The 12,394-nt window shown below is 39.2% G+C and overlaps 1 protein-coding gene across 1 annotated transcript in view; it reads right to left on the bottom strand.

Moving 5' to 3' along the window:
• Nucleotides 1-12,394, bottom strand: part of LOC111874303 (fatty acid synthase) — a gene marked incomplete at its 5' end in the record, with an annotated part of 84,064 nt that overhangs the window by 12,473 nt on the left and 59,197 nt on the right. Inside the window, 4 exon segments of the mRNA XM_033755402.1 lie at nt 4,028-4,352; nt 5,265-5,512; nt 9,934-10,079; nt 11,202-11,382. Of these exon segments, the coding sequence (XP_033611293.1) occupies nt 4,028-4,352; nt 5,265-5,512; nt 9,934-10,079; nt 11,202-11,382 (900 nt within the window).

Raw genomic sequence — 12,394 nt, forward strand, 5'->3', positions numbered from 1 at the left:
TTTGTTTTGTTTTTTGTTTTTGACATGTTTCAATTAATTATTGTAACTTAAATTTTGATCTTGTGACTCATTCTATATCCTATGGCTTGTATTATGCCTGTATCAGGATCAATTAGAAAGTGAAATAAATGAATGAATGAATGAATGACAAAGTGGTGCATCATCTGGGCATCAATCATATTTCTGCTCATGGAATCATCCATCACTGACTTGGGTTTCATCAAGTCTATGCAAGATGGATTCCAAAACAACCCACAGAGGAGCACAAGCACAATTGTCTGATAATCTGCTAAGGCCTACTGAACTTCTGTCATAAGGAATATCACGCCTTTTTGAGATGCACTGTCACTGGAGATGAGATATGGATCCACAATTACACTTCATAAAGCAAATTCCAGAGCATGGAATGGAAACATAGAACAATGCTATTCAAAAAGAAGTTCAAATCTCAAGCATTAGTGGGAAAAATTACATTGACACCGTTTTGGGAAGCACAAGGTTGAATTTTGGAACAATACCAAGACTGTGGCATAATAGTATACAGTGTCTGTCACAGGGAAATGCTTCAGGACCTGTTGAAACCAGCTAATCAAAATAAATGCTAGGGGCTACTGTTGAAAGGTATCAAAATGCTGCACAATAATTCCAGTCCATGCCTCTGAAAGCCTTTGTCAACTGAATTTTTCAGTTCTGAAGCATCATCCATATAGCAATGATTTGATTTCTTCTGACTTCTTCTGACTTTCACTTGTCTGATCCCCTCAAAGGTGCTCTGAGTGGACACCATTTCACCAGTGACCAAGAAGTGAAAGCAGCAGAGCATGTGTTGCTTGTCACTCAACCAAAAACATTTTTTCTCAGAGCAGAGACAGATTTGAGGACTACTGGCCTAAGTGTGTTGAAAAGTAGAGGGACTACATAGAAAAACTGATGCTATAGTACATACCCACTCTAAATGTATTGTCGCGTATCGGGCGTATATCGCGACAAATAAATTCTCGATGTATTCGGTGTAGCGAATTTTATTTCACATTCGCACTTACAATCACTCAAATTACAGATTTACGATTACTGCTATCTGCAGTATCACAATTAGTACACTCCAAATGCCACAATACAACTGACTAGTTGCTGGCTAACTCAGCGGTAGCTCCAGGACTCACTGGCTGACTCACTACAACTCGACTCGGCGACTGTTACAGTACAACTCGACTCGGCGACTGTTACAGTACAACTCACTGTGAATAGCCTTCGCTGCTCCTTATGTAACCTCGATCGGACAATACAGCCACGTAATAGGCACCCTTGCTGCATGGCGCTGTGTTGCTATGTAACGCTAGCGGAAGTAACCGCTGTTACTACCGTAACGTCGCCGCTGTTGACTCGCGTTGCCTAGCGACCGCGATATCCCTCGGTGACGTCACCGCGGAGGGGAGTGGCGGGGCGGGAACTCGCCTATTACTGTAGTAACGCGAGCGTTACGTTACCGCCACGTACCGCTGGGGAGGTAGGGGTCAACATGTCACAGTATTATTGAATAAAAGTTAACTGCAAATACTTATTTTTAATTACATGAGTAAAATTTAATATCGTAAATCATGTGTAATCTCTTCTCTAAAGGTTAATTTCTGAAGTGCACATATCCATACACTGAAAGGTACAGTCATCATAGCCAAAGTATAAATATTCATGCATTTGGGCATTTAAATGGCACTGGTAGAAGCTCACACACATTGCTAAAAGAAGTTCACACACAATTCTAAATAATTATTTTCAGATATCGTGACATGATGCCTGAAAGCTGGAAGAGCCCATTGCTAGCCAGTGGTTTGCTAACACACGTTCCCATGACAACAAACCAGAACAATCAATTACTGGGCAACAGTTCGGTCCCTTCCAACACAAAAATTCTCCAAACGTTCCAATCCAAAACGCTAAGGAAACTAGCTAATACTCCCTGGTAGGTATCAAATGCTACCTTACACAATGATCTAAGCATACCATATGTAACAGAAGTCATCAGAGCATACACGGACAAACACAAAAACCGGACAACTCAAAACAACAACCAACTAATAAGAAACCTCTTCAACCAATCAGCAATAGAAAGAACACTAAATAGAATGTGGCCAGAGGATCTCATTAGATAAGCACTAGAGAATCATTGAAGGATGATACCTGCTTCAATATTATACACACCCATCCCCTTTACTAATTACTCTATTTATGCATATTGAGTAGACTGTAAAATCATTTTAAATTAAAAAAAAAAAGTAAAAAAAAAAGAGTTCGGTAAGCACGTTCCCATGACAACAAATAAACACAGAAAAACAGAATAACAGAGGAACTGTGAGACATGGTGGCTTATATTTGGTTAGCCCCGAAGTTGAGTTAGTTCAGTTCATTCATGACAGAGATCCATAAGCCATCGTTCAGCATGTGGCATTCATAATAGAGTTGAGTGTTCAGCTGTGAAGTGTTAACAATCGGACAATGGAAGCTGAAGAAGTGACCAATTCGTAAATCAGATCAAGTCAGTCGCAGTGGAAGTGCACTTGTACATGGTAAACTTGTGGTACAGTAAGGAATGTGAGCTGTTATAATTAATTAAAATTGTAAAGAAGTGCCATTACATCCAATCATCCAATCTAGAATCCATTATATTCATCATGCAACCCCAGAATACAAGACAATATAGTAAAATTCAAAGTAAAACTCATTTTTTGTTATCTTCTTGATGTATATGTAGGTTTCACCTCCCCTCCCTCCATGCCCAGTCATCTGACTGAATCACGTCTTAGTAAGGCACTCCTTGAAACACCCAATAAGGCATAGTCCCACATCACATTTCTTGCAATTCAGCTGCCTCTGAATACCATCATCTTCCAAACAATGTTTCATTAAACCATGTCAAACCATGACACTTGAATTCACTACAAACTCACAGAACATTAAATGCACTCTATATCTCAGCTACAATGTGTTTAGTTGCGACCATAGAAACGGTAATATTTTTTTGCAGCTGCAATGGAAGGCCTTGGCATTAATGTATGAAACAAAGAATTTTCTCACTAATCTCTCCTGAATTTCACTTTCACCTTCCTATGCCTCTAGTTAGGAGAGTCAAATATCTGAGGAGTGTAGCAAAAATGTGAACCTTATGAACGGAATAACAAAATAGTGTTTCTAGTGGTTTCAGGAGTTTTTTAACACCACAGACAGTGGAAGTATGCACAGTGTTACAAGAAGGAATGATCCTATAGTGCTGAACCACTTTGTGAAGAAGCATGAAATTCTTTGTACAGTATGCACCAAAATCACAAAAAAAGTATAATTATTCTGCCTTAACATTCTGAAATTTTACTTTATAATATGAGACATTATGCCCTTTGCTGATAAAAACAAGGTTAATTCCATTACTTTATCATAAAAGTTGCATTAGATACAGTATTTTTAGTAAAGTGCTTAGAATTATTGCAAATGGTAAACAGCGATGGATATTTAGACGCCCAACAGCAGTGGGCATTTAAAAGAAATCTGTCCAACTCACCCTATCACTTACCAGCCTTTAAAGGATAAAGAATCAGCTCCTATATTGTGATACTGACAATGGGAGAAACTATATTCTGGGTGAAGAATGGGCACTACTTTGCTGAATGCTTCTTGGACAATCAGCCATGTCAGTGTTTGGTTAAAAACCAAAGATCTCCTTGGTCTCCAACATCAGGGTCAATGTAGACATGAAGGCATCAGTCCTGATGTCTGAGATCTAGGAGACCTCTTAGATGTTGGCTTTCAGCTCAACATAGACATGGATGATTTCCAGAGTAGACTGTAGCACATTTATTCTCCATGAGAGCTTCAAACCTTACATAATGGGTACTTCTGCTTGTAAAGTGTTAAACACATGCTAAACTTCAGAATGAATTAATATTAAGTCTGAGCCAGTAGTTCACTTGTACATCTATGGTCTGTGTACACAAAGTCTGATACAGGCATATAATGCTGTTTTCAGAGCATAACTGACCTATCACTATGTCTTTCTGTTCCTCCTGCATCTCTGCCACCAGTCCCACATCCCCCACTGCACCCCACTGCACAGCAAGGCCTGGCAACCCATCTCTGACACGGGCCTCACAGATGCGCTCCATGATGGAGTTGTTCATGCCATAGTTGGTTTGTCCTGCATTACCATGTCCACATGCTGCACTGGAAAACATTACAAAATGGCGCAGATATGGGCACATTTGGCGAGATAACTCATCTAAGTGATGTGCTGCCACTGCCTTGGGTCCTGCAGAAGTGACAAAGTCCGCTTCAGTTTGGTTCTCCAGGACTGCATCTCGCAGCACCTGCAAGTAATGAACAGACATTCACTGTAAGGTTACAGTAAATGATGAAGCATCTCAAATAATCACTTCTATCCAAAAAGTTATCTTTAAATTTCTCATAGTATTGCTCTTTATATTGACGAAGACTTTGTGACCAAGTCATGACACGGTGTGGCCAGAGAATGTGTGCTCCATTTTTCTCTGTTATATGTGTTAGAACAACTTTCTGCACCAGTAAACATTTTGAGTTATGAGAAATATGAAAACAGAAATGCATGTAGGTCATTATTGGAGTGTGTGTGCTGTTTTTTAACACAACTGCAATGTCTTGAAAAATCCTGGTAACACTCCCTAAAAACAATTTTCATACACATTTATTTAGTGGTTATCAAGTTGATTTATGGAGGCGCACAGACAACTATTACAAATCCCACAGGCTCTTTTTTGTATCTTTTCAGTGTGAATGTGCCTAGAGGGAGGAATTTCTTGCACAGATGGGGCCTTTTCAGCTTCTTCATACAGACCATACACCAAGCACTTAATTACTGAAATCAATATCCTCGACTTTCATTGACTTTCTGGCATAATGTTTTTTCATGTGCTTCAACAATAATATTATGCACAAACTTTTTGGGTAGGGTCACACAAAGTGGTGCATGCAGAGAAGGACAAGACAGTAACACGAGCATTACTCCCATTAGATAATGTAGGACAGCATTTGATTTCAGATCCTACACATTCTATGCACTGATAATTCAGAATGTCCTTGTTCCTCATGAGCATGCATACAAAATACAAGGATAATGATTGCAAATTTGTGTCATCATGACATAATTCAGCATCACTATTTCTGGTTTCACTGATGTCTCTCTATTAGTATCTCATGACTTAGCCATTATGAACTGTGTAAATGTAAGCAAGCATGACATTTACCATAGCCAGGTTGAATATGGCATCCACCTGGCCCAGTCTGTTTGCTTCTGATAACAGAGCTCTTACACCACTCTTTGTGGTTATGTCAGCCAAAGATATGACAACTGTGGCACCACAGCTGCGCCATGTTCTCAAACGGAAACTCTGGTAGCCAGTTTTTAAACCACTGTGAGATGACAGCACCAGTTTACGAGCACCTCGTAACACAAGCCAGTCAGCAAGCTCCAGACCAAAACCTCCCAAGCCACCTGTAAATGATGTTATGCCAAATAAATTCATGTTTATTTTGGGAATCAGCAGTTATAAAGTAAATGATGAGCATGAAGAACCACACAGTAGTGGGGTGAATTACATTTGGGAAGTGATGTGGATGTAGCTCAACTAGAAAACCAGTTACTTTGAGGTTTTCATGGTTTTCCTTACCCCTGCCAGGAATAATTTATAGGAGCATCATGTTGTGTGTTTACATATGTCTGATTAATATGCCACATAATTTGGCCTGACTGGCAATTATCAGGTCATCTGTATATTTGGTATCCATATGACTATTGCACTATACAGTGGCCAGTGTGTACAGTGGAGTCTAGATTTTAATACATAGCCATCAGATCATAAAAAAGCTGTAATTTCTATGTCATGCTTTGCTGAACACATCAGCCAGGTGATCTGACTCTCTTTTCTATGCAGCTTGAAGTAAGATGTGTGTCACTATTGATTCAGATCTTCCCCTTAGATTTTTTGTGACATCCATCAGCATGAAACAAGGTCCTGCATAGGCTGGTTGTGGAAGCTGCTGACATTTTGTCTGAATTATATGCAGACACTTGGGCTGACCAAGGTAATGATGAGGAATGTGAAACACAGAATTCTGGATAGTTTTGTCTCCACAGCTAACGTGAAGAAACAGTCATGTAACTCTTTTTCTTTTTTTGTAGCTGAGAGAGAAAGAAGTACAGATGAAGATGAATATAATGAACTAGGTAAGAGTGATTACTTTGATGATGCAGAAAATGACTTGGGTGTAAAGTAACCAAATTTCAGGGGCAGTCCCCAAAACAAGACTTATGTCCCTGACCGATTTGCCTCCAGTTTGTTAAATAAAATAACGAATTTTAAAAAATATGGACCCTGGATAGCTCAGTCAGTATAATAGTAGGCTATGATATAGCTAATAAACCGAGATTAAGTAATCAGAAAGGAGCTGAACCACTAAATACTTGGAAATCAACAAGCTATGTATGAGGCAGTGAAGTTTTTGATAAAAGAAACTTCGTTAATTAAGTTTAGCATTCAGCAGAAATTTATAAATTTGTCAACTTATGTGCTACACAAGATGCTGCTCCTACAAGTCTTATACCAGCCACTTGGAGGTTTGCAGTTAGTATTTCATCACAACAGACATAAATTTCGTGCACAAAATTCAAAATTGTTGTGGTAGACTCCACCATAAGAATAGTGTTGCAGCAGACAAAGTCCAGCTGCAGCCAATGAAATACAAGGGTTGGAACTTTAATAGTGGCAATACTGCTGCAGAGACCCCATGCAATGGAACCAAATAATGTCGCTTATACCACAAATTAATTATATGCCTACCTTACCTCAGAGCAAATGGACTCTCCCTTCCCACATCATATGCATGCGCAGTGATGAGAAGAACAGAGCCTCGTGTTAGCTGGCGGTCTAATGTAGTGGTGTCACAATGTTTTCAAAATGGGTACAATGGAGTTGCATAAAGATTGAATGTGCCAGAGGCCATACAGCATGACAGTGTCATCAAGGTCTTCAAGAGGCTTGCAGGGAATATGCATTGCCTTACAGAACAGTGGTAAGGTGGGTAAAAGCCTTCAATGAAGGGATGCCAAAATGTGGCAGACATGCACTGGTCAGGTCATCCTAGTATCAGTGAAGAAGAAGTGTATGCTCTTTCCGTGTTACTGGAGAGTGATCGACGCCATACGATTCGTGAGCTGGCCCAAGAGACAGGATTAGCGCATGCGACTGTGCTTCACATTCTGAAGGAATGCCTGGGCATGAGAAAAACTGCATCACAATGGGTTCCACATGATTTGACGGAAATGTAGAAATGGCTACGATACGATGCTGCTCGTAACCACTTGGAGCGCTATGAGCGCGAAGGAGAGGCTTTCTTACGCCGTATCATTATGCTGGATGGGACATGGGCCAAATAGTATGAACCACAAATGAAACGCCAATCGAATGAATGGCGTCATTATGAGTCACCACAAGAATCAAAAGTTCGTCAGAACCCCAGCAATGTGAAAGTCACAGTGATTCTCATGTACGGCTGTGATGGTGTTATCCTAACGCATACCGTTCCCCGATAGCAGACCGTCAGTTCACAGTATTACTGTTCATTTTTGGAACATAACCTGCGACCAGCTTTGAGAAAGAAGCGGCAACACTTTCTGCAGAACCCACCCATCATTTTGTAGGACAATGCTCGGCCACATGCAGTGCAAGCTGTGGTTGATTTGTTTGATTGATGGGGCTGTGAAGTGCTGTACCATCCACCATACTCCCCGGATTTAAGCCTTTGTGACTTTAACTTAATTCCTAAGATGAAGGAACAACTCCATGGCATGTGCTTCAGAACTGTTCTAGAGACTCTTCAGGCAGTAGACCACTCCATTTGAACTATCAACACAACAGGCACTGCTAAAGGTATCCTATGACTTCCACATGGCTGGCAATGGGTTGTACACAATGCTGGTGACTACACTGAAGGACAGTAAAACTTTAGAACATGCAACTATTTTGTATCAGTTGTAAATAAATAGTTGCCACTATTACAGTTCCAACCCTTGTAAATAAGTAAATTTGAAATTCTTAAGAACTGTAGTAAACTTCTTTACATTATATAGTGCATTGTGTAAACCTGTGTGCATGAAATTCAGGACAGTGATCGCATCATATACAAGTAACATCTTATCTCCTCTATAGTACAGAATATTTTCAAAAGAAGCAAAAGTGTTACTTCAGTGCCTCATTGAAAATTTGACTTCCACTTATACAACTGGTTAACTTAGAAGATAATATTGTAGGAAAACATACTGTGTGTAGTTTGATCTTCTCGATAGTGAATGGTGGGAGGATTTCAGTAACAGATCATATCCAAACAAGAAGCAAAAGAATGCATTGCTTGCCTAGCCTCAGTAAAGATGTACAAGTACGACAAATTACTTTCATAAAATTGAGCCATCAAAAGCTGAACATGACTTGACTCTTTATGATTGTATGCCTGTCTATCATGCTGTACTCCACAATCATAGCTTTCACAAAATGGACTGTACAAAATGTTTATAGAAAACATTTTCAGACAAGAAATTTTCCTGTTGAAAAACAAAGAAAGAGCAAATCAATCATTACCAACATTCGGGTTCCTTGGGCTCCTGAAGAATTGAAAAATGATCTAAAATGTTTTAACTCTGTTCAATGTCTTGCAATGCTTCTAATCATAAGCATGAGAAGCAGCTTCATATTTAGTAGTTATTATCAGGTCTATGACTTTGAAAACCCAGTGAAGAACAAACTCCTTACTTTTTAGAAATCTCGGGGAAAAATTGCAGATATGATACCTATGCTAGTGATGAAAGCAATTGTTGGTTATTATTTGGAGAAAAAGGTAGTAGAGTTATCAGCTGATAATATCAATGCAGACTTCAGAGGCTCGCACAGAAGGCATGAAGAAAATGTTAACTAAAATTAAGTCCAAATTAAACAGAAACATAATTGGTTTTGGCTGCAATGCACATATGTGTATCATTCATAACTTTGTTAAGATAACATTTGATTCCATGCCTGTTGATATCAGAGTGCTTGCTACAAAAAGCTTTGGGTATCTTCAAATATACTTTCATGTAGTATGTGAAATGACAATGAAAAATATTTCAAAAAACATCAAAAGAATTTTACAATTCTGCTTTATCGTATTTAAAGGCATGGAATAAAGACAATGAGGATTTATCAAATTTGAGCTGCCTTCTTTTAAATAAGGTGCCCCCATGGGAAAATTTTGATCACATAATTGAGCTGATGTCCTCAGGGTGTAAAATTTTAACTGTCAATCCCAACGAACTCTCTCATGAATATACTTACTTATGTGGCTATCAATTGCAAACAGGAAGTGAATGATTTAGTTCCATTCCCCCTCCTCCTTTCAAGAAGTGGTCTGAAGTGTGTGTGGTCATTTGAAAGAAAATATTGTGCTGCATGGCAACATGACGAAGTTTGTTGAACTTATTGTGCTTGCCTGTCAGCAATGCATCCAATGAAAGGTTTTCCTGTAAAAACTACATTTTGTCTGAAGAGATGTCTTGATTTCAAGTGGCCAAAATACAATCCATTTTTACAGTAAACATCACATGGCAGCTGGTTACCATGACAACAGGGACAATGGAACAACACAGAAATCGTGAGAAGAGGTGTTTTCTATGTGGTCTGCGCAGATACTACATATCCTGTTTTACTGATTGAACTTCTTAACTTTTCTTCCAGAAAAATTACAAGATGTTTGTCTCTAAATATCTCAAAACTGCAAATCTGTAAGTCTGCACTTCACAAACATTCTGACATCAAGCAGGCTACAGTGTAAGAGTGGGCGTGTGTGTTGTCTTACTCTTTAGGAAGAAAATGAAAGAAAGCTCAGTACCTGCAATTATGTAACTGTAGCTGGGGTTGCAGAAGTACCATGGGTAAGCCTGCATCAGCCGCGGTACAGGCATAACCACTTTACTGTCTTCCTCCAGTCGAATCTGCACCAGCACTTTGCCTATATGTTTCCCGGTTGTCATGTACCTGCAACACAGTCACTGTACTTGCCTGTGTGATTCTCTGGTAACTTTAATATGAACACATCACACTCACTGTACCTATTGAATTCCTGAAAACAAGTGTTAACTCACTTAGGATGTCTTTAAGACTCTCTCTGACATCTCTTGCATTTATAAAATAAACATCTTTAATTAAAAATTAAAGGAAGAATAGAAAATGGCAAGAACATTTCACCATTTAGGGATACGCTTAGAGAATGAGACATGCCACAACAGAAGATATGTGTTTACGTACAAATTACTACAGGCCCCTTTAATGTACAGAGCATAACAAAGACTAACAGCAGCTTGGATGAGATTTGTAAGTATGGAAGGAAGGGCAAAGTGAGAGAGAATAAGAAATTGAAACAATTATAATTTAATGATTTATACACTGGAAGACACATTAACATATAACAGAATGAGATCGTCACGTTTTAAAAAGTAAGGATAAGAAGCCCGAAGGTCTTTAGCTGAACATAAAAGGAAGCTGGAGATCAAGATGGGGACAGCAGGTCAGGAAAGATGTCAGCCAGAAGGAAGAAAGAATATGAGGGGGGTGGATGAAGAGGAAGAAAGTCTGAAAGAGAAACATAAATGTTGAATGCTGGATGACCCTTACAAAAGCTGAAGCATCAAAGAGGAAGAAGAAGCAAGCAGAATAAGCTATCCTGGTCCCAACTGTCTGCAACATTTTTAGCAAATGAATATGACAGGTGATCTTCTGAATTTCTTTAACATGTGGCAAAACATGTTCCAGCTCCATGCTGGATGAGTCCAACACGTCTTGGCAAAGAGGAAAAGGTAATATCTGAAGAATGTCATCTTCTGGGATGTGGCAAGTGTAGATATTGTGTAAACCGACGTTTTGGAGGAATGTATCATCTCCACCTGCTCACACTAGTTCCTCGCCCGAGGATTTTTATACCCTGAAGATGGAGGCGATATGTTCCTCCGAAACGTCGGTTTACACAATACCTACAGGGCACCACATCCGAGAAGACCACAGCGCCACATCCCAGAAAATGGCATTCTTCACAGTCAATGCCATGAAAACCTCAAATCTTACCTCAAACCTCTCAGAAGTTTGCCACCATCATAACTGTACCTGAAAGCCTGTTCCACCTCGGTGTCAGGAAACACAGTCCTGTGTAGGGGTTGCACAACACCTGCAGAGATGCCTTCAGTCAACATATTACGCACAATCTTCTCATACTCAGGGGATTTAGAGACCACTTTGTTTAACATTACACCATAGAAGCTCGTCCCCTTCAGGAACACCTCCATGCCTGTGTGTTGGGATTCAATGGGAGAGGAAAACTACACCAAAGAACACAACCATCAGCTACAGATCACAAAATGCCCTTCAAATCTCAGCATTGACTGTAACTACATTTGCACATCCCTCTTACTGTCACAATGTTCTATCACTGACTAAGCCTCTGGAGTGAGTTTCTCTTACAACATTTCTTGTTAAGAGTCTCAGTAATTTTAGGAGAGCGTAATGCCAAAATAAGTAAAGAGAAGGAACACAGAGGAGTAATTGGGTCAGAAAGTTTACATGATACAACCAACCATAATGGAATAAAATTAATAGTTTTTGCTGAAAGTAAGAACTTGATCATCAGCTCTACATACTTCCCGCATAAAAATATACATAAAAGGACATGGGCAGCATTGGATGGGGTAACCTTCAATCAAATAGATCATGTCCTCATAGAGAAGCGATTTGCGATGAATATCCTGGATGTAAGAACATTAAGAGGGGCCAACTGTGATAGTGATCATTATTTAGTACAGGTTAAATATAGATGTAAAATAAGTTGTCAAAGATCTAAGCAGTATGAGAAATGTAAGAAATTTAATATTGACAAGATTACGGAGAGTGATAAGGGAGAAGCATTTCAAAATAAAATTAAAGAAATTAATGACAATAGAGCAAATAAAGAAGTAACAGTAGAAGGGATATGGGTAGATTTTAAAACTGCAATAATTACAGAAGCTGAGAAGCCTCTGGGATATCAAGAGAAACAGGATAATAGAGAATGGCCTGACGAGGAATGAAGGAAGAGTATAAATCTCAAGAATAAGAAATATATGGAATATATGGAAAGACCAACAAGAGCAAGGAATGAGGCGTATAAAGGCGCAAGAAGGAAAGCAGACAAGATTTGCAGGAAAAAGAAACGGGCCTTTCTAAATGAGCAATTACTGCAACTGGAAGAAGACTTCAAAAATAACAAAACAAAAAATGCCTTTGGTCGAATCAAATATATGAAAGAAGGTTTCAAACCAAAAACA

This window comes from Cryptotermes secundus, unplaced genomic scaffold (assembly GCF_002891405.2).
Source record: "Cryptotermes secundus unplaced genomic scaffold, Csec_1.0 scaffold2154, whole genome shotgun sequence".
Taxonomy (NCBI): domain Eukaryota; kingdom Metazoa; phylum Arthropoda; class Insecta; order Blattodea; family Kalotermitidae; genus Cryptotermes; species Cryptotermes secundus.